Source organism: Haliotis cracherodii, unplaced genomic scaffold, assembly GCF_022045235.1.
Source record: "Haliotis cracherodii isolate W230 unplaced genomic scaffold, xgHalCrac1.p SCAF_47, whole genome shotgun sequence".
NCBI classification, from domain to species: domain Eukaryota; kingdom Metazoa; phylum Mollusca; class Gastropoda; order Lepetellida; family Haliotidae; genus Haliotis; species Haliotis cracherodii.
The window spans coordinates 356,229-378,651 of NW_027266305.1; the positions used below are offsets into that span (position 1 = coordinate 356,229).

The 22,423-nt window shown below is 39.9% G+C and overlaps 2 protein-coding genes across 3 annotated transcripts; both read right to left on the minus strand.

The window, feature by feature from the left end:
- Positions 1 to 644: 644 nt before the first annotated feature.
- Positions 645 to 1,998, minus strand: LOC139441886 (uncharacterized). Its single transcript, XM_071222636.1, has 2 exons — positions 1,812 to 1,998; positions 645 to 1,320 (listed from the first exon to the last, which is right to left on the minus strand). The coding sequence occupies exons 1-2, from the start codon at positions 1,967 to 1,969 to the stop codon at positions 645 to 647; spliced, it is 834 nt and encodes a 277-aa protein (XP_071078737.1). The 5' UTR covers positions 1,970 to 1,998.
- Positions 1,999 to 7,987: 5,989 nt separating this feature from the next.
- On the minus strand, positions 7,988 to 22,192 carry LOC139441867 (uncharacterized). 2 transcript variants are annotated; one of them, XM_071222611.1, is made up of 3 exons: positions 22,060 to 22,192; positions 10,609 to 10,795; positions 7,988 to 10,221 (listed from the first exon to the last, which is right to left on the minus strand). In XM_071222611.1, exons 2-3 carry the CDS (start codon positions 10,764 to 10,766, stop codon positions 9,546 to 9,548), a joined length of 834 nt encoding a protein of 277 aa, XP_071078712.1. In that variant the 5' UTR covers positions 10,767 to 10,795; positions 22,060 to 22,192; the 3' UTR covers positions 7,988 to 9,545. The 2 variants fall into 2 exon arrangements, with proteins under 2 accessions (XP_071078712.1, XP_071078713.1); XM_071222612.1 differs by lacking the exon at positions 22,060 to 22,192 and adding an exon at positions 21,141 to 21,215.
- Between the last annotated feature and the right edge of the window lie 231 nt (positions 22,193 to 22,423).

Below are 22,423 nucleotides of genomic sequence, written 5' to 3' on the forward strand. Positions count from 1 at the left end.
CATGAATGTTTCGCGATGTGATCCATCGTCTTTTCTTCAAAATAATATGTTTCAAAACATGCATTTGCATCGTCACCATCTCACACTATTCTTCTGTTTTCTGTTTGCCTTTAAGAAATATGACAAAACCATAGGCTACAAATGTTCAGAGATATATTTCACAAGTATTCTTGATGGAATATAAATATATATTATCAAACAAAATGTCATATTTACAAAACAAATCACATACAATACTAGTGTCACGCATGATTTGCAATGGGGACACGCATGAGCACTGTCAATGAATTTAAATACAGCATGGTTCGGCAGCAGTTACTACTGCATATACGGTGGGGGTATTCTTGACCTTGTATATGGACTAACAGTATAGTGTTCGCCATGCCATTCCGTTATGGGTAAACGGTGGGGGTATTCTTGACCTTGTATATGGACTAACAGTATAGTGTTCGCCATGCCATTCCCTTATGGCTCTTCATTCCAAGTGTTCATGGCCTTGGACATCCGCCAATACATTTAATATGGCACTATTTGATTATGTTGAGTCGGTACCAAATATTTGAATTTGTGCAGATGTTCTTCCTATTTCGGAGACGTTCCATACGATAAGAAGCCATCTTGACAACGTGAACAGACGTTTGGTTCTAGGGTAGTTTCTCAGACTCGACCTTCACGTGCTGCTCCTGCCACGTGATGCTTTTGCACGTGCCAGAAACTCGGATGACCATACTCCGTCCGCCATCTTCAAATGTAACCATCTCGCACTTCTCCGGCAGACGACCCCGGAATGGCGCCTCGAGGTTTAAAATGCTCCCAACAGAGAGAATGTTATCATCCTTATCTTTGATAACGTATGGCAGACGCCGTCTGTTGGTCTCCTTGTTCTCGTTGTAACTCATTTTGTTGACGACGGTAAAGTCCGAGAGAGTTTTCTTTTCCACAATCTTCATCTCGGCCTTGGTTTTCTGCCCTATGTTGACACAGATGTCGGAATTGATACTCCACTGGAGTCGAGTTTCGAACGTTTTGCTGTTGCTTTTCTCCATTGTGACCTCTTCGTGGACGCCAGCGCCGATTTTCAAATAATCCGGGATTCCAATTTCAATGCTTGCCTCTTTTCCCATAGTGTAGCTCTCCATGAACTCAAAGGTAGCAGACGACACAGTTTCCCGCTCGGCGCCGAAACTGAACTTCTGTTCTTCACCTGTGTTGTTCTCGTAATGAGCGAAGTGCATGCAGACTGGCTCCTCGGGCTCCTTGTCGATGTCCTGAGCTCGGTCGTGCCACTCAGTGGAGCTGGTCTTCTGAAGGTATTCCCATCTGAAACACACACGTCCTTTTCTGTCAAGAATAAGCCGAACAAGATACAATACAATACAGTGCACCTATACGACCCTGTGTCTATACCATGTCAATTGTGTTCACATATCACACAAAACAATAGTTAGATTTTTAATATGGAGACAACAAGCGTGATCCAACACATCTTGTTAATTGGATTTGAATTCCCCACATGAGTACAGTCTGTGAATCGTATTGTTGACCTCCACCTCGATATGCCTATAACACAATGCTCGCATTGTTCTGTGCCATCATATAAAAACAGATAAAATGAAGTTGGACAAAGCTGTGATGACTCGCAAGGGCCCATTTACACATACCAAGGATGTCACAATACTCACGTCGATAAAACGTTTCTAAAAAGTGTAGAATGAAATGGCAAATGGTCATATTATTCATACGATCAGCCAATTTCTGTAATAATGTGGCATCCATTCTCCACCAGACGATGGTGAGTTCGTGTCCTGTACCTTATTTCCACCTTGCACGTGTTCCTCCGCGTCATCATGGCCTTGAGTTCCCCCACATCCTCCGGGTACAGCTTGTCCCAGATGTAGTCCGAGAACACCTGGGTCAGGTCCAGGCGGGTCAGGTCCAGGGTCCGCTTCTTTGTACAACAGGCACCCATCTTACAGTGGACAACGGTCACGGGGGGCACTGGAACACAAGGGTGAAAACAATGAAAACATGGACCTGTAAATTCACCCTGAAGAGTTAGTGGATGAAGTTGAATGTCCTTGTAGACATATGTCAGCGAACAGATCTGTAAGTCGAAACCTAGAGCAGGTAAACCATCATAATGCGAGCCTCTATTCGAACCACGGGAGTCGACTGACAACTAAACCAGCTTAAAGAACACAAATACTTAGAAAGTGATCGTTAACTCTTGCCAGCCATTATTTCCATCCTGTGTTCATTTCCAAGAGCAACTCGATGAAATTCATCTCGGTGACGTCATCGTAAAAAAAAGGATACGATGAAACTACTTACCCTAGAAACCTGAATTAACCAAAAGTGGATTAAGAGTTCCAGTAATTTGGCAGAATGTTGAATAAACCTCAACGGTCAGTAAGATTAGTGTATACTTTTGCCACGAATGTCAAGTTTTAATCCCTCAAGATACGATACAACGCCTGAACCCCATCGAACGTTTAGTGTTTAACTACAGTCTCTGGTTCTCTATCTCACTGAAAACACAGCTACGTATCACTATTGACACCAGCTTGAAGTCCTATGAACTGTTACTTACTTACTTACTTTGGAGATTTAACGTGCGCTTTCCGACTGATGCGTATTTCGCACACGGGCCCGGCCCGGCCATTTAATGTGTTTCCGAAAGGGGCGAAAGTGGTGTGTGCAACCCAAGAGGGGGCTTTAGGGGTTTCTTTTATAGAATTTGGGAATTTTGAGATTTGGAATAGATGCCGATGGGGTTGGGGAGGAGAACTAAGGAGCTGGGTATGGTGGATGTTTGTTTGTTTATGTGATTTTGATTTGGTAGATTATAGTGTTTTTAGATGCGTTTTATTAGTTCCGTTTTGATTAAGAATACGCCTAAGGCGGTGAAGTTTTCTAGTTTAGTTTGTGGGTTTAGTATTGCTTCTAGAGTGAGAGCCTTGTTTAGATTGAGGGTGGTTTGTAGTGCGGTTCGATGTGTTAGGTAGTGTGTGCCATGGATGAGTGCGTGTTCTGGGGTTTCTAGTTGTTTGCAGTGTGGGCAGTTACCTGTAGTGTGTTTTTTATTTTTTTTTAGGTGGTTATTTAGGTGTCGATTTATTTTGATGGATGGATAATTTTTGGTTTGATTAGTGGTTTGCTGAGTACTTTTTTGATTTGGCTGTTTGAGTTTACATATAGGTTATGCCATTTTTTGGTGATTTTTTGCTTGTTTACGTTATTAATTTCTGATTTTGAGATGGATAAGTTTAAGCTTATTTCTGGGATTTTGAGGGATAGTTTGGCTGCCTTATCGGCGATTTCATTACCGTATATTCCTTCGTGGGCGGGTATCCACAAGAAGGTTATGAACTGTTTGGACTGACTGACTGATATAGAAGATTTAACGTGCGCTTTCCGACTGCAGCGTATTTCGCACACGGGCCTGGCCAGACCATTTAGTGTATTCCGAGAAGGGTGAAAGTTGTGTGTGTAACCCAAGAGGGGGGCTTTTAGGGGTTGCTTAACTGTTTGGAGAATATCGGATATAAATATACTGCACGTGATCAAGCACGATTTCTCATTGGTCAAGAGCTTTAATCTGTGAGGCGGAGCCTGCAGGCTACTAAGGCCCGAGCAGTTGATCGGAGCTGCGAGCTTTGATCTTCTGAAGAAACTGATGCCATTTATGTTTGTCACTTTTAAGCAGTTGGGATGAAGATGTTGAGAGTATAAGCCACTAAACAAACACTGCGTCGAGTGGAAACAATCACTGGACTTCTCAGAAGCTGATTGCAACAGCTGCCTTTAAAACATAAATCCTGAAAATGAGATTATAAACTTTTGCAACAGCTGGCTTTAAAACATAAATCCTGAAAATGAGATTATAAACTTTGTATTGGTCGAATAAACAAACTGAGGGTCGGGGAATGTATACCAAGTTTTTATGTAATTGAAAAAATGAAGGTTCATTCCTGCAGCATTCTGTCTAAAGTAATCTGTGGCTGGGTGATTTTGTTTAAAGATAAATCGGTTCAATGAAGACTGGTGTAAGAAATGAATTTGCTACCACATGACCCCTAACATGTTTGAAATTTAAATTTGTGCCGAAAAAAACCCCAAATAATTTTTTTGAGTTTCAAAGATATATGTCTAAGATACCTATAATCAGTTGTGTATTATGCGAAATTTGTTTTCTTAAGTTTTAAATCGAATTAGATTTTGAAGTGTATATTTTGAAGGGGTGTATGGAAATGTATAGATATATATTTTCAAAAAGCACATCTGTACCGAAGCAGCTTTGAAACATTTTGTCTGTCCTTACTTATAATGAGCATTGTTTGTATATTTTGGTTTTCAAAGATCTGATCAAATGGATCATGATTATTTAGTACAATAATATGAAAGACTAAATGTCGTGAATTAACCCGCATTAACCTCCCTTATGTGAACTTTGATTTCCAATAATCGATCGCATGTTTATTCCTGTTAATGTCACGCGTACAAGAAAAAGTCTAAACCGCATCCAACAATGACTGACCTGAACGCTGTGCACGTTACCTAGCATATGTAAAGGTGGCGAACAAGGCGACGGTACATTGCCGTTATGGACGTCGAACACAAATGATCCCGAAAACATTGATATATAAGTATACGGTGAAAATGAGTAGCTTAAAACATAAAAAGACTACGGGGGCATATTTTGATGTATTTCGAAAACAAGAAAAGATGCATCACATTTAAATAATTTTCCTAATTAAGCATGTTACAAACACTTACCTACAAACACTTATTTTTAAAGAAAATACCCGCAATTCGGAATACTTGTTCAGAGCATAAGAAGAGAGTATATGTTTCTACCCCAATATCACGTTTACTTATATATGGTCAACTTTTAACACACACGCATTGACAGGTAAATATTAATGATATATGTACTCAAAATTGAATAGACTTCATAACCCGAATGCAAACAATCATTGTCAGGGGATTTGTAGGGATTAGCGCGGATTAGGATAATCAAGCTGTCTTCTCAGTAATACTAACACATTGTGTCACCTGCTTTCTATTGTGTTAAGCAATACTTCCTACAGCTCGTGGCACTTCCTCGTGTGTTGTTACGTAACTGGTGGTTTGTTTCAACATGTCAATCATATGACAATAAAGCAGTTGTTCATCCATATATCTTATCCATATTTGGTACCCCAACTTCTAAATGCCTTTCACAGAAGTTTCCGTGTATATCTGTTTGGAGAATATCGTGTATATTTGTTTGATGGTACCGTGTATATTTGCTTCATCGTACAGTGTACATATATGTGTGGAGTCTTGTATATTTCTTTCATCGTATCGTATACTATGTATTGTTGTTTAATGATATAATGTATATTTGTTTGGTCATAACGTGTATACTGTTTTAAATGATACCATATATATGTTTCTAATAATACCGTGTATAAATACACCGTGCACAATTGTGGTATATTTCCCTGATCAATGATCACGGAGTCAAGAGAGGATTTTGTTGTAAAAGGAAATATAGTTCTTTATCATAATGTCCATTGTCAAGAAAATAGTGGCGAACTCTGGTAATATAGTACATATTATTCTGTATAACACTTGACATTGCACACATATATGTACAAAAGATGAAAAGTGATTAATCTTTCACCGCAAAATCGTAGATCCTGTACACAATTGAATGGAATATTTCCAATGTGAATAAAACACACAATTTACCGATGATGACCGTTGATATTCTTTGCCCAAACGAATTTTCTTAAATGGTTATGTTTTACATTTCCATGGCAACAAGTTGGACTCAAATGTTGACAGAGTTCCTTTCCGGAGTATAATATTTTTTAAATAAAACTTTGTCTGCCCATTAGGTATCCTATATCGGATCCTGGTCTTGGGATCTACACCTTTGTGGGTCGGAGATGGCAAGCAGTCAAAGGCGCCATTAGTATCATATATCTGGACCCGTGAAGATCCGAGGTTCAGCAACCCATGCTTACCGTAAAGGTGACTATGCTTGTCGTAAGAGGCGACTAACAGGATCGAGTGGTCAGGCTCGCTGACTTGGTTGATACATGTCATCGTATTCAAATGGCGTGGATCGATGCTCATGATGTCAAACACTGGATTGTCTAGTCCAGACTCGATTATTTACAGACCACCGTCATATAGCTGGAATATTGCTGAGTGCGGCGTGAAACAACAAACAAACAATCCTGGTCCCGGCATCTATACCTTTGGGAGTCGGAGTGGGCAAGCAGTCAAAAGCGCCAGGTGCTGAGATCGTATCCCGCTAGTGACCTGGTTGTTATACCATGTGCACAGGTCCTTACAGTGTTGTCACTACCCCTAGTGTGCAGTACATGCACCCTGTGCACTCAAAACAACCTACTCGCCCGATGATAGATGACCAGATGGTGGAAACACGAATACGTAGATGCACCTGAACGACACGTGTCAAAACTTGTGGTGTCTCCTGGCCAAGTGACGTAGTTCAAATGTGCCGCTCTTCGCCCAGCAGGGAATGGGTACCCGATATGCGAGTTAGATGTAAAAACCTTCTAGCGCTTCTAGGCAGCTTGGGTTGTATACTCCCCAGGGAGTTGAGAATGATAACTGGAAAGCGAACGAATCCACTGGTCGGGGAACAAATAAAACCGCATTTGAGCATACTAGTACGCGGATACCTGCGGTATAGACATTTATAATATGGTAATAATGATATCCCACAACCCTGGGGCTTTCCAGGTTAGAATAGGCCCATAGCAACCTATGAATGGAGGGAGTGGTCAGCCGTAAGACTCGAGGCCTTGGTTGATTTAACACAACTATCAGGTGAAAAGACCTGTCTGGTTAAAGAAGCTTTGCTTATTCACTTGACTGGGGGGCAAAAGAAGGAATCATAGAGTTTGGTGTAGTCTTGTCACGAAAATATCCTGTTAGAGTTAATCATAATGCCACTTATACTCACACGCTGTCGGACCAGTCATAGATCGGTTTGGTATCACACATGGGATATTATATTCCTTATTTCATGGTTTAACGTATATATGATGACTTATTTTGAATACTTGTTTAAATTGTCAACTTCCCCTGGAGAAACTCATTTAATATAATCCTAACTAAAACATATACATTCGTATATTGCAGGTCCCAATATTACACAGTTAAGAGAGCCGTATCGCTGTAGATCTGTAATTGATACAATGCACCTCAGTATGTTTACAACCGATGAATACACTTTGTCTATTTCAGTCCTTCCTTGTTGTGTAGTTGTGTCTGTCCGTCTGTAATCCAAACGTATATCTGAGTATACTCTTCCCTCCCCATCAAGCTTGTTGTAAGAGGCGACTAACGGGATCGGGTGGTCAGGCTCGCTGACTTGGTTGATGCATGTCATCGTATCCAAATTACGTGGATCGATGCTCAAGATTTCAATCACTGGATTGTCTGGTCCAGACTCGGCTTTCTACAGACCACCGTCATATAGCTGGAATAGCTGGCGTTAAACAACAAACAAACAAACAAACAAGCCTCCCTATCAATGTTTTGAAATGAGTTTGTTTTAACGCGCTGTAGAAAATCCCACTTTATAACTGCAGTGAGGGTGATGTGCGAGGAAAGCCTTAAGTGACACAGACTGTACACATCCACAACACTGATGGGACCCGGGAGAACACGTAAGGTGCCGGTACACCTGTACAGGAATTCGAACCTAGATCTGCGGTTCCTGGCACAGGCAAGGTGTGCAAATCTCCAGAACAGACCGAGGCACATTAACAACTAATGCTTACCAGGGAAACATTCCTATCCTTGCGACGACCACGAAGAGTTCACTTGTGAGATTCATTGTTGTTGCTACAATAAAATCTGTTTCAATACACGCATTCACATCGGTATTTAAAATATGCGCCCATTTTCTGATTGCTTTTATGAAATGTGACAAAACCAATTTTTTACAAATCTTCACAAATTTATTTCAGAAGCTTTCATGATGAAATATAGACATGTTATAAAACAAAGTGAGATATTTACAAAAAATCAGCATGTACAATATCACACATGATTTACTTTGAGTACATACATGCGCACTAGCAACGAATTAAATAAAGCACGTCTCGACAGCAGTTACAGGTGCTCATATCAAGTAAGTATAGAAGTCCACCCCTGTGTATGGGAATGTGCTGTAAGGTCCAGATAAAAACAATGATCATTACACCGATGTTTGTTCCTACTGTCGTTAGGGATGCGCTGAGCATTCTGACAACTGGGGCCTCGTCTCTAAGTTCCTGTCCTTTGGCCCTGCACCTCTGTAACCTGTCATCATCACAAATGACACGAATCACGACTGTAACAGTTGGTGTGACTTCTCTTGTCAAGTCAAGTGGTGACTTGTGTCAGACTTGGATCAAGACGTGTCCTTCGGTTTAATGCCCGGGAAATGTCCCTGTCACGCCACAACACAAGAATAATCCCGGAAATACATAAAACAACCTTTCTGAGAACGGATCTACCAAATGACCAAGTTATTTGAAGCCCAATCCAACACAAATGTCTACCCCATCAAACTGAACGTATTTCTGTCTTTCTAACGTGATTACAACCATATGATGGACACATTAAATGTCATGCATATATTGTATTCCATATGCTGTGCTCTCTCATAGTGATGAAAGACATTGTATTGATCAGTTATTAAAACTCTTCAATATGGGCAACGATTATCGTACGCACTTCCCTAAATATATACAAATCATTGCTGGAGTTAAACACGATCCTTGCCACCCTACACATGAACCTTCTATTATCACCCCTTACATTGTGACTTGGAAACTGGCGTCTAGGGTATATTAAAAGGGCTATTCGATCTATCTGATAGGATACAAGTTACATTGTTACATGAACCAAACCCAGTAGTACTACGTATACGGTGGGGGTATTCTTGACCTTGTATATGGACTAAGAGTATAGTGTTCGCCATGCCGTTCCGTTATGGGTATACGGTGGGGGTATTCTTGACCTTGTATATGGACTAAGAGTATAGTGTTCGCCATGCCATTCCGTTATGGGTAAACGGTGGGGGTATTCTTGACCTTGTATATGGACTAAGAGTATAGTGTTCGCCATGCCGTTCCGTTATGGGTATACGGTGGGGGTATTCTTGACCTTGTATATGGACTAAGAGTATAGTGTTCGCCATGCCATTCCGTTATGGCTCTTCATTCCAAGTGTTCATGGCCTTGGACATCCGCAAGTACATTTAATATGGCACACTTTGATTATGTTGAGTCGGTACCAGATATTTGAATTTGTGAATTCTTCCTATTTCGGAGACGTTGCAAATCTAAAGGAGTTAAATATGTTACGAAAACATTTTGGTAACGCCAACAGCCGTTTTGTTCCAGGGTACATTTAATATGGCACTATTTGATTATGTTGAGTCTGTACCAAGTATTTGAATTTGTGCAGATGGTCTTCCTTTTTCGGAGACGTTGCATACGTTACGAAGCCATCTTGACAGACGTTTTGTTCTAGGGTAGTTTCTCAGACTCGACCTTCACGTGCTGCTCCTGCCACGTGATGCTTTTGCACGTGCCAGAAACTCGGATGACCATACTCCGTCCGCCATCTTCGAATGTAACCATCTCGCACTTCTCTGGCAGACGACCCCGGAATGGCGCCTCGAGGTTTAAAATGCTCCCTACAGAGAGAATGTTATCATCCTTATCTTTGATAACGTATGGCAGACGCCGTCTGTTGGTCTCCTTGTTCTCGTTGTAACTCATTTTGTTGACGACGGTAAAGTCCGAGAGAGTTTTCTTTTCCACAATCTTCATCTCGGCCTTGGTTTTCTGCCCTATGTTGACACTGATGTCGGAATTGATACTCCACTGGAGTCGAGTTTCGAACGTTTTGCTGTTGCTTTTCTCCATTGTGACCTCTTCGTGGACGCCAGCGCCGATTTTCAAATAATCCGGGATCCCAATTTCAATGCTTGCCTCTTTTCCCATGGTGTAGCTCTCCATGAACTCAAAGGTAGCAGACGACACAGTTTCCCGCTCGGCGCCGAAACTGAACTTCTGTTCTTCACCTGTGTTGTTCTCGTAATGAGCGAAGTGCATGCAGACTGGCTCCTCGGGCTCCTTGTCGATGTCCTGAGCTCGGTCGTGCCACTCAGTGGAGCTGGTCTTCTGAAGGTATTCCCATCTGAAACACACAAGTCCTTTTCTGTCAAGAATAACCTGAAAATATCGAAGACCAATACGATGAACCTATAGGTCTATACCATGTCGACTGTGTTCACATATCCCTCATACATGTGTCTGGTCTATTCGAGACATAACGTGACCAAGATATAGAACATAAGCGATGCATCTTCAATGAGTAAAATGTGTGAATCCCATTGTATCTCGTGAAATGGCTGTAATATTGCCAAAAACGAATGAAAACCAAAGTCTATTCACTCATAAGCCCAACAGTTATGGCGTCTTATTCAATTCAACATTATGAAAGTCGGACACATTACATCATTCATTCATTAATTGTGATGTACATCCATTCTCCACCAGACGATGGTGAGTTCGTGTCCTGTACCTGATTTCCACCTTGCACGTGTTCCTCCGTGTCATCATGGCCTTGAGTTCCCCCACATCCTCCGGGTACAGCTTGTTCCAGATGTAGTCCGAGAACACCTGAGTCAGGTCCAGACGGGTCAGGTCCAGAGTCCGCTTCTTTGTACAACAGGCACCCATCTTACAGTGGACAACGGTCACGGGGGGCACTGGAACACAAGGATGAAAACAATGAAAACATGGACCCGTAAATTCACCCTGAAGAGTTAGTTTGATGAAGTTGAATGTAGACATATGTCAGCGAACAGATCTGTGTCGAAGCCTGGAGCAGGTGAACCAGGGGTGGCTCCACGTGACAAACTAAACCAGCTGAAAGCAATTAAACGTTGAACGTTAACACCTGCCAGTCAATATATGTACACAGTTATCCGCTTCATGCGACACACATTGGTTACTGGGGAGTGGAACACGGTACCACATGTCGGGTAACGACAGCAATAATTAGATGAAACTTCTTCATCCAACCATGTCATTTTATGATAATTCGATATTTGAAACATAAATATACCTTCACGGCAATAGTAAGCTGGGTAACTTCAGAATTAGGTAGGATTACACTGGCGGGTCTATTTTGACAGATTTGCTATTTGCTAGTAAAAAATGTTTTACTTAAACTCATCTGTCTGTGGCAAGCTTCCAAAGTGAAGACAAGATACAGTCGCCAAAATAAGTAAATCAATTGTTGTTGCAGTATATAGCGGAGTGACCTTTCCTTTCCGATAATGTACCTCTATTTTTCAAGGAAACGCAACTAAATATCGCGTCTTACGATATTATGCGTATTTCGCACACGGATAGTAAGATGATGATGATGATGATGATGATGATGATGATGATGATGATTTGGAGATGTTAGGTGCGCTTTCCGACATTATGCGTGTTTCGCACACGGTGTCAATGATATAGTTTTGGGGATATAAATATACTCCACGTGATGAGCTGCCAATTTCTCATTGGACAAGAGCTTTGAGCTGTGATGGAGGCGGAGTCTTCGGGCTACTGAAGCAGGACACAACGCAGCTGATCGGGATCGCGATCTCTGTCTGATCTTATCAAGTAATTGATGCTGTTTATGTTAGTGATGTTTAAGGCAGTGCGGGTGAAGATGTTAAGAGTATAATCCGCTGAACAAACATTCGGTTGAAAAGAACCAATAATTAACTTATTAGATGATTGTAACAGCTGCGTCTGAAACGTAAATAATAATGGCAACATATGTTAATATTACATGTAAGACCTGATACTCCAAGCATGTAACAATCAATATACACACCCATTGTTAGCATTGATGTACATTAACAGCTAAACCAAAGTCACAGCGCACAGTTTGTAGGTTTGTAAAAATAATAATCTCTCTTTGTGACTTGTTTTTGTTAAAATAAAATGTTAGATACATATTTTCTATTAATGCAGCGTGATTTGTTCCCCTTTAATCATATACTGATGATTTTATGTCAATGAAGCAATTCTTTAAGTCTTTGAAAGGCATTTAACATAATATTGTTTGACGGTTTTTAGCTTTAACATAAATAAGCTCCAACAATATGAATAAATTGAAAGTCTTGTTTTCATTCTGACAGAGTATTTGTTATGCAAATAGAATAATTGGAAAATAAAAACGTATAAATCAACCAGATTTTGCGGCCCTTCAGCAAACGTGCACGCTACCGTTGAACTGAATAATCGCCCGCCTCGTGAATTTTATGACCGCTTCTGTAGCCGTACCATGTCACGCCCACTCCAAATAGCATGTTCTGTGGCAAAGACACAGCTTTTAATTCCCGTGATTAACGGTGCCTTTGTTGAATGCTTTGCCGGCGAAATCTGACATTAATAAAGCAGGTAAACAAGATGTTACGGACAAAACTACTCCCAACGAACAAACATAATTCAGAAAACGCTTCAAACATTAAGCTTTCAGAACAACATTAAAATATGTAGTATAAAAAAATCAAAATCTACGGAAACATAAATGTTTGTTATATTTCCAAAAACAAAACAAAATAAAGACCATCTAGGAATTAGTTTCCTTATTGATTATTTTAAATACACTCACCTACAAATTCTTATTATAAACGACCAGATCACCAGCCCTTCGAATATACTTGTTCAGATCAGAACCGGAGAAAATATGTTTCTACACCCATATAAAATTTACTTATATATGGTCAACTTTTGACACGCACGCATTGACAGGTAAATATTAATGATATATGTACTCAAACTTGAATAGACTTCATAACCCGAATGCAAACAATCATTGTCGGGGGATTTGTAGGGATTAGCGCGGATTAAGATAATCAAGCTACCCTTATGCCCGTCTTCTCAGTAATACTAACACATTGTGTCACCTGCTTTCTATTGTGTTAAGCAATACTTCCTACAGCTCGTGGCACTTCCTCGTGTGTTGTTACGTAACTGGTGGTTTGTTTCAACATGTCAATCATATGTACATTTCGGTTGTCGAAATGATGGCGGAAAATAACTCACGCATTGTTTTTAACTGACATATGAAATATTGCTAAAAGTTGACTTTTATAGGTTATATAAATAATAGAAACAATAGTGGTAGAATAATGTGAAATAGTTTGATAATTTCTGTAAATTCGTTTCTTGAAATATAAAATTGGCGGAAATGTTTTTTTATCACGCCGTGTATATTTGTGTAGTCACATATTTAAGTAACGTTGGTCGCGGAGGTTAGATGGGAGGGGGGCCTTGTTTCTAGGACTTCGGCACTGTCCCACACTAAAGCACCTGTAGCACATGTGTTCGAAACACGCCTCTGTTCAGCCAGCAGTGAATGGGTACCCGGTAGGGGGAGAAGGTCATGTGACTATTAACCTGATAACTTGCTTAATCATAATGTGTATATTTGTGTTATCTAACTGTGTATGTTTGTGATATGTAAGCAATTCTTTACGGATACTGAATGTATCAAACTTATATCTATAAAATAAACACCATATTACAGTAGTGTTCCATTGGTATCACATTACTTTAAGCGAGTGCACTCACGGTGATAGCAATTTGGGCAAGATTATTAATTTGGTGACACTCACAATCGTTTATTGTATGCAAATATTTGAAATTTTCTTTCATATGCAGGGTTTAAGAAAGAGGGAAACCACCCTTTCCCCAAGTTGGCGTTTCTTTTTTGAAAAAATTGTTATGGCGAGGTATATCACTGTACCGAACGGCTGCATATGCTATTGTCGTGAAATATATATCACACAAATAGATCTATATCTGTATGCATAATGATCATTGTACATGTAGTTGTATGATGGTGGTCTGTAAATAATCGAATCTGGGCCAGACAATCCAGTGATTGACATCATTAGCATCGATCTACGCAATTGGGATACGATGACATGCATCAACCAAGTCAGCGAACCTGACCACCCAATCCTGTTAGTCACCTTTTACGTCAAATATAGTCACCTTTTTCGGCATGGGTTGCTGAAGACCTATTCTACCCCGGATCTGCACGGGTCACCGATATCTACCCGTACATTTACATACACACACAACACTAAGAGAGTTCGAAAATTCGCATTCAGTAATATGCAACCACCTGTTTGCCAAATATGGACATGATTAATTATTCATTCCCGTAAACTGTACACAAAAGCATGGACTATTCCCGCTATGAATAATGCACGCCATCCATCGGCCCTGTGCCGTTATTTCTTTTATGTTTCGAGCAGCGTTAGTTCAAGTGTTCAACCATCTGTCCTGCTACTGTTTAAACAAATGTAAAGTGCCGTTATCAAATATTTACCCTCCCATGTAATTTCATGTTTATGGATGTTTGGGGCTGGTGGTGTTTTCCCTTGTCACCTGTGTTTATCGCGGCCTCGTGACGAATGACGACCAAGAGATAGCTCTTTTATAAGAAACAGCTTTTTTCACGTGTACATTGACTTGATTAACTTACAGGATAAATACTCCGTTTAGTCTTAAACGCATCTGTATGGAATCCTAGAAGGGACATTGTCGCCTTGCCATCCTCACATGGCCCAAATGGCTAAAATGTAGCGTTTGTCGCGGTTTGGTAAATTTTGACACTTTTTGCATGTTTTTCACAGGGCGACAACGTAACAATGCGACTATGTCCCTTCCAGATCTCCATACATCTGTTATCAGAATAACGTAGTGAACATGTAGACCTAAATCAAATTAATATCAGGAATCATTCAAAATATTTCAAATGAAAATGTACTGCAGAATAAGATAATTTATAACGTTTGGTTTTTCGTTTGTTTGTTTGTTTAAACATATAATTCCTTCGTTTATGCTCCGTGCTGATTCAGTAGTAAACGAGACACGTAATACCTCCTATTTGTTGTGAGATCCGACTTAAATGTGGATCCTGTGTATTGTTATGGATGAACGTTTGTTAGCCTGGCTCAGGTATGTTACAGATCACTATGAAAAACACACTCATCGTATCCAATGTTTATAGATATATTATAGCATGCTACATAATCTGTATGTTTTTACACATTTGTCTTACTATATCAATTAATATTAATAAAATTGTGAATTAACTAAAAGTTGTTAGTTCAATTCAGATACTGTATGATCATTGACTGCGGCAGAACACAACATCCACTCACTATTTCTAATTCATATCACATCTGCCATACTGAAGCCGATTGCTGTAAGGTGAAACGCGCAGGTGGAAACGAGTGAGATATAAATCTACCTGTAATCAATTACAAGTGAGCTGTCACCCGCTGTCTGTCAACCACCCGTCCGAGCCTCGTTATCGATATTTCACGTGCCACGTGCGCGCGTGCCTCGTCAATAGCTAGCCAGGTGTTGCAGGGCGCGACTGTTCAACCTCAATAAGGGGCAATTGTGATCATTTTCACGAACCAAGGTGAATCCTAAATCCCTCACAGCCATATTGATCCCGTCTTTCACGACACAGACAGTGTATTTCTCTTCTCAATTATTTCAGCAAAAGCGTCAGATATGTTGATCGTTCGCATGTGTCGCTATCGGAGTGTTTTGTCTCTACACATTAAATACGCATATGGCACCCGTAAAATATTAACTATATTCATATTTTTACTACTACTACTACTACTACTACTACTACTACTACTACTACTACTACTACTATACGCCAACGCCATTTAAATGGAACATTTCTGAGCCCGGCATTAAATAAAAACAACAACCTTGAAGACAAACAACTACCTATACTACTAATATATTCATTCCACTCGGTGTAAATAATGAAACTAAATATAACTACATTTGTCAAAGACGGAGTGTGACACAACCTATCAGGTACAGACTGTACCTGGGGCGACAGCGGTTGACAACATGTAGCTTACAAACATATGCGACAATTGACAGGGCTTGTGGTAAGCTGTGAATGGATGTGAATATAGACTCCGTGGATTGAGTGATGTCTGTATAGACGACGATGTTAAAAACACTCATTCACTGAGTGTGAACATAAACTTCATAATCATTGTGTATGTTGTCGCGAACCAGACTGTAAGATAGTACAAATGACGGCGAATTTGTTTCAACAAAATGCAGGAAGTGTAACCCTAAACACAGGTTAAAGGTTAGATAATCTGAATTTGTTTTTATCTCATTGAATGTTTCGGCTGGTTATCTCTGGACGTTCTCGAACTAGTGATATTTTTTCTGTTTTTAAATGTAACTTTACTGAGAGTGTCAAAATAAACGGTTACTCTTTTGTGGCAATTGGTTATAATGTCAAAACATGAAAGTCCAAAAGCAATGTACACAAGGTAAATAGTCAATGTGTTTTGTCGCTTACGAAAATCAAGGATGCCAATTTTACTTCAAACTCTTTAACATGAAATCTAACACAAGAATATAAAATGTCAATGCAAGAGAATAACCAGTCTGGATTAACCGCCATTTGGCGTAAAAAACCTCAACACATTTATAAAATAGAATTTATCCTCTTAGATATAACAAAGAAAGATATTGATTAAACATTTTCCCGTTTTCGTTGGAGCGAATCCTAAACTCAAACGAAGAGACAGACATGCTCAAACGCGATATATTTATTGACACGGCTCCTGTTTCTGAAAGATGCTCCATTAACCGCAGTTAACCTGCCATGCTGTATATATATACAAGCTCGTTAACACATCATGCGGGTTCCGTGAAGGTTTATGTTGAGGGCTCATCAGAGAGACCCCTCCCTTGCACGTAATTACTGGAATGTGATGAATCCTCGGCCACCAAGCGAGAATGTGACCCAGGGTTAATGAGTCACGTGACGTGTAGCTTCAGGGCGGTGTTGTGTCTGCGCTTGTTTCGTCGTGTTCAGTTTATATATTCATGTATGATAAGTTTGATCATTATTTGAAAATGTTGACATCAAGCTTTGTTCGCAGTGCCCGAAGGAAAGATTTTATGCGATATTGACTAACTCCCATCAAAACAACTATTTTAGAATTCGTTCCATGTAAGAAATTAAAATCCTCTGTGTGACGAAAAAAGGATCTATTTCATAGGCCGCACAATCGCTCCCAGGATCGCAGTCTTGATGTGGCGTAAAACAATATTCACTCACCATGGTGATTTCAAGGTAAACCAATCTCATTAAAATCAGATCTTAGTAGTCGCTACCGCTAAACAAAGCGGTAGCAAGAACTAAGATCTGATTTTAATGAGATTGAAGGTAAACATATCTCACACGATTGACTGGAACGTACACTCTAGAACATGTGTCATACTTCATGACATTACGCCAGAAACGTCAAATTACAATAAATACTTATGATTTTACTTATTGAAATCTACAAGTGTAGTTGGATCACATTCTGCTTATCTAATAACATTGACGTCACGTGGAGGGTTTCAAACTGACATCACTCTACATATAGATATACACGTCATTGATAACTTATGCCAAGGTACCATTTACATTACCTATAACTGTATCACTCTGTGGAGGTCTTACTGAAGCATGCAAATAACCGATATGCATATGTTTCAAATAATATTTCAGAAGAATCATACCTTGTCATTTGTCTTGGAGGCAAGCTGGCTGTAACATTTTACTGCTTTATAAAAAGAACCCTTGATGGCGTACTTGACGGTAACGTTTTTTTCTACAAAAATTCTATTTAAATATCATAAAGGTTAAATCTAGTGCATTTGTAATATACACCTTATATTACAAAATTACATATTCATATAACAAATTGTATTTGGGATAACACTTTCCTAGATAACAGATTCTCGTCCTTATTTTAGTTGAGTGTTATCCCAGATATAACGTTTGTTACATTTGACCACTTTCTAAATGGCATTTTGTATTCATACATATTCATAATTGAAATAAAAATTCTGTTAACGTGCTGCGGTATCTTGGATGGCTATTCATCTTATTGTCGCTTCTTCAGTATTTTTACCTGTCAATTATCTTGAATGATTTTAATTCGTTTTCTTTTCCATTTCAGTTCACAAATACCATTTTTATATGCATAGACAATCTCAGTGACAAGAGAAACAAAGGCAAATTTAAAACCTGGTTTCCTTAGAGTACATAGTTACATACGCTAAAGCAGTAATGTTTTAGTTGTAAAACACCTTGTACAATTGACTACAGAAACACAATGAGCGCTTGACCGGCCAAGCAGAGTAGTGCTTGCTGTAACCAGCTGTTTCCTGCCTACCCAAGACACAGTTGAACCCGCGGGGAGGATTTCCTGCCTCTATGTCCTGGCTATGAGCTCATGTTCATGAGGCAAAGATCATTAGCAGCACGCCTGGTTCGCACAGTCACCCAAGAAGGCCAAGTATATATATAATAAAACAGCCACACAACCGCACATTGCCACGCAAGAGGCAATTTTTCTGTTTCTTTTACCTGCTTATCAAGCCAAATTGTGATGGTGAAGCAACATTGTTACACCAAATACCTATACACACTACTTCCCTGTACCCCTGCTATTATAACGTCTCTCTCTCTCTCTCTCTCTCTCTCTCTCTCTCTCTCTCTCTCTCTCTCTCTCTCTCTCTTCAGCAACCGATGCTTGCGACTATGCTTGTCGTTTGAGGCGACTAACGGGATCGGGTGGTCAGGCTCGCTGACTTGGTTGAAAATCTTTTTATCACTTGAAAACATACGTTTCTTCTATCGTGACAGCGAAATCTGATCACTAAAAAAAGAAAGATATAATCGCTTCGCTGAAACCACTGGTATGAAGAGTTCAGACTTCGCGTTTGACAAAGTTGATACTACAGCGAAACACACAGCTTTGGACTTAACCACCAGTCCGTTATTATATATCACAGTCGCCGAGTAAGTATTAACTGTTTCCCAAAGCCCTGTCTTTTGTCGCCTTGTCCACGCCACAACGCCCTGAATAAACTCAATTAACGGACCTGGAGCCGATCATTCCCAATGTTATGTCGGTGACGGATTCGAGAATGTTTGTCATTCAGAGGACTAACTCCTCGCATGACTGTACTAATTTCCAAATGTACTTTTGTTCGAGTTGAGCGCTGAAGTGTTTTGTTTACATTCTCGTGTTAATTTTCACTACGATACTAAATGTAGAGTTTCTTTGTCATATTTCATTTAATCCTGCAGTCGCGCCTTTGCTGCTAACAGCATTGTAGAACTCGACAGATTTACCGTTACTTATAGGTATAGGCGAACACACAGGCGGGTAGCATACACGATGTACTGCCTATATACTGTACACTGTCTATCCATACCATTCAGATGACAGTAGTTTCTCCCTTATATCACACATTTTTTAATCGATATCCTACAAGAAAATAGAAATGCCTATTAGGGATACATACGTTTAGTAATTATGTAAAACACAACCTTCCATTAAATCAATTAAATTCCATTAAACGAATCACGTAGTTTGTTCTTGAATGTAAAACGATGATGTGAAATGTTAAATAAAATCAAACACTTCATCGAAAAAGAACATTATTAATTAAATGTTTACAATATCAGCCCCTTCTTCTTCTTCTATATGACCGTGAACTGCAGCACAGAACGATTCAAGAGCTAAACAATACACCCTATAGAACAGCCTATAGATCGATGAATGGCATTTCAATGTAGTTTGTCAGCAATCCATGCTTGCCAAAAAAGTCGAGTATGCTTGTCGTTAGAGGCGACTGACGGGATCGGGTGGTCAGGCTCGCTGACTTTGATGCATGTCATCGTATCCCAATTACGTGGATGGATGCTCATGATGTCAAACACTGGACTGTCTGGTTCAGACTCGATTATTTATAGACCGCCGTCATTTAGCTGGAATATTGCTGAGTGCGGCGTTAAACAACGCTAAGTGTGGTTAGCTCAGTTCACATCAGTGGAATGACCAGTACGTTCATACTGACACTGATCAGCAAGCAACGGTGTATCGGGAAAAAACCGTTTTATGACATATTTTAACAAAAAACAAACAAACAGGAATATATTTTCTAAAATGTATAGTCACACTGTTCAGAAACACCGTGGTTGTGTACGTGAACAGAAGGGTTGGAATGGACGAGAGCCTTCTGGTGTCTCTCGGTGTCTGTATCATTGATAGATACGGATGGGCCTCTGGCTGCTAGGTTATTACCCGTGAAACAGAACAGACCAGATGTCGCAGATCCATGTACCTTGACTTGCCTGAAGGAAAAATGATTGAAACACCGGTCGGAGGGAGGGGTGTGTCTGTGTCTGTGTCTGTGTATATAGTAGTTGTAGTAACTGTAGTATCGAACAGTTGGAGTACAATTACAGTAGTAGTAGTAGTTTTAGTAGTATTGGTTTTAGTAGTAGTAGTAGTAGTAGTAGTAAGTAAAAATAAGTATGAAAAAACTAAAAACAAGAAGGTGGTAGTTTTGTTTCTAGTAACAGTAAATTAAAAGCAGATGTGTTCTTAGAGGTTAATGGATTCAGCAGAATACACCCATGTAGCTTGTATCATTACGAGTTTGAAATATGATACATTACCGTTATGACGTTAAATAAATATCAGATGAAGCAGGGTTTGTTTGTACAGTATGAGGACGTATCGGAGTGGTCGGGGATGTGGACAAGGAAGAGGTGGAGAGGGGGAGGGAGAGGGGGCGGGGAGGGAGTGGGGGAACTATGAAAGTAGAGAGTAACACCAGACCCCAGTCGCGTGCCAGCCCCTGTTCCCGACAGGGGGTCTTGTTTCCCATTCAGACAACATAAACACGCGGATGTAGGAGGAGATTGAGAGATAGGGGAACATCTTGAGGCTGATTGTTTTAACTGACATTCCGACAGCGCATACACGACGGAAGAACCTCTCCATAAGCAGCCAACCTCAAACATGGCGACTGGGGATTGTCAACAAAGTTTTACATGTACTTCAACAAAACAGTCGCATCTTTTAAAGAAAATGTTGTTGAAAATATTCGCACAAATGTACACCAGTCATGAATCGTAAACTTGAAACACAATGACCATGAAAATAAATAGTTTTGAACTGTAAATACCTGATATTATGTCGAGAGTGTTAGTACGATATGACAGTTCGTGCAGCCACTGTTTACGAATTGTTGCCGGTAATCCTAGGAAACAAAAGCTTCGTTGTAGATTTATTGAATCTCTTATTTGTAACAAATATTAGCCCAAGTGTCCTGTGCAATTTGCGAAATGAATCACACGAACAAAGCATTGTATTAGCCGATGTGGGCCGTGCAAATATTTCTACTTTCAAATTGTAAATAAACTGTACATGTTAATAACGATAGGTTTTAATTTCTCGGTAGGAATGCTTGGGAGAACGCGACATATATACGTACATCGTATTAATTAATTTCACGGCATATGAGATTGGGATCATGCGTCTATTTCCCCCGTCGGATATTGTATGGCATCGAAACAATGTATTTTAACCTCCACCTCATGAACTAGGTTTAGTAAACGACACATTGTATGTAAATAATATAAACAGGGCAGTGTAACGGTACCCTGCCCGACACAATCAACGCTGATGACGCATGTCGTTCATCAGATGTTTATAGATTAGGAATGTATGAACATATATTTTCGTTTCTGTTTCGGAACAATTTAACGCAAAATGTATGCCACCCTGTATCAAGGAAATGCTGAAATTGGGCTTACCGTGAACGAAACTACCACGGGAAGTTGATAATCGATGGGTGTAGTCGGGTGATAACGGATACTATGTCTATGGGTATAGATCGACCTGTAATATAAATAGCCACCCCTGACCTCTTGGCGATGAGGAAAATTGATTTTATCATTCATAACGAAAATATTGCACGTGACATGTTGAAAAATGTGTATTCATCATAAATAAAATGGAGAGACTTGATCCGACATTTTGTTTTAGAAAATATTTTTGGTACTAGAATGTTGAAACAAACGAAATAATCCATTCGTACCTACCTGGAAACTAGGAAATCCGTTTTGTTGAGTAAGGAAAATTATGAAGAATGTGCTGAAATCGTGTCTAGTTAATGTTATCCAGTGTAGACGATACGAACACAGACAAAGATGACTGTCGGGTTGTGCTTTATGATAATGCCCAACGCTGCTTGTCGGTGATTGGTTGCGTCCGTCACGTGGTACTGTATAATTGATATTATTCTGCAATGTGTTCCCCGAAAGCTGTGTAGATTTCACCTCTCGGCTCAACAGCTGATCAGTCAATTCTTGACATGCAGGAGTTTCACGTGCTTATAATTTCTTGCATAGCTCGCGGTTCATTTGCGCCTCAAATTGAGTCATTAGCAGAGCGGTTTCTGGAAAC

Excerpts from the sequence above, each read along its gene's own strand:
- LOC139441867 (XM_071222611.1), bottom strand. The coding sequence starts at position 10,766 with ATGGGTGCCTGTTGTACAAAGAAGCGGACTCTGGACCTGACCCGTCTG. Across the intron at positions 10,222-10,608 it reads ACGTGCAAGGTGGAAATCAG|ATGGGAATACCTTCAGAAGA; the intron begins GTACAGGACACG and ends TGTGTGTTTCAG.
- LOC139441886 (XM_071222636.1), bottom strand. The coding sequence starts at position 1,969 with ATGGGTGCCTGTTGTACAAAGAAGCGGACCCTGGACCTGACCCGCCTG. Across the intron at positions 1,321-1,811 it reads ACGTGCAAGGTGGAAATAAG|ATGGGAATACCTTCAGAAGA; the intron begins GTACAGGACACG and ends TGTGTGTTTCAG.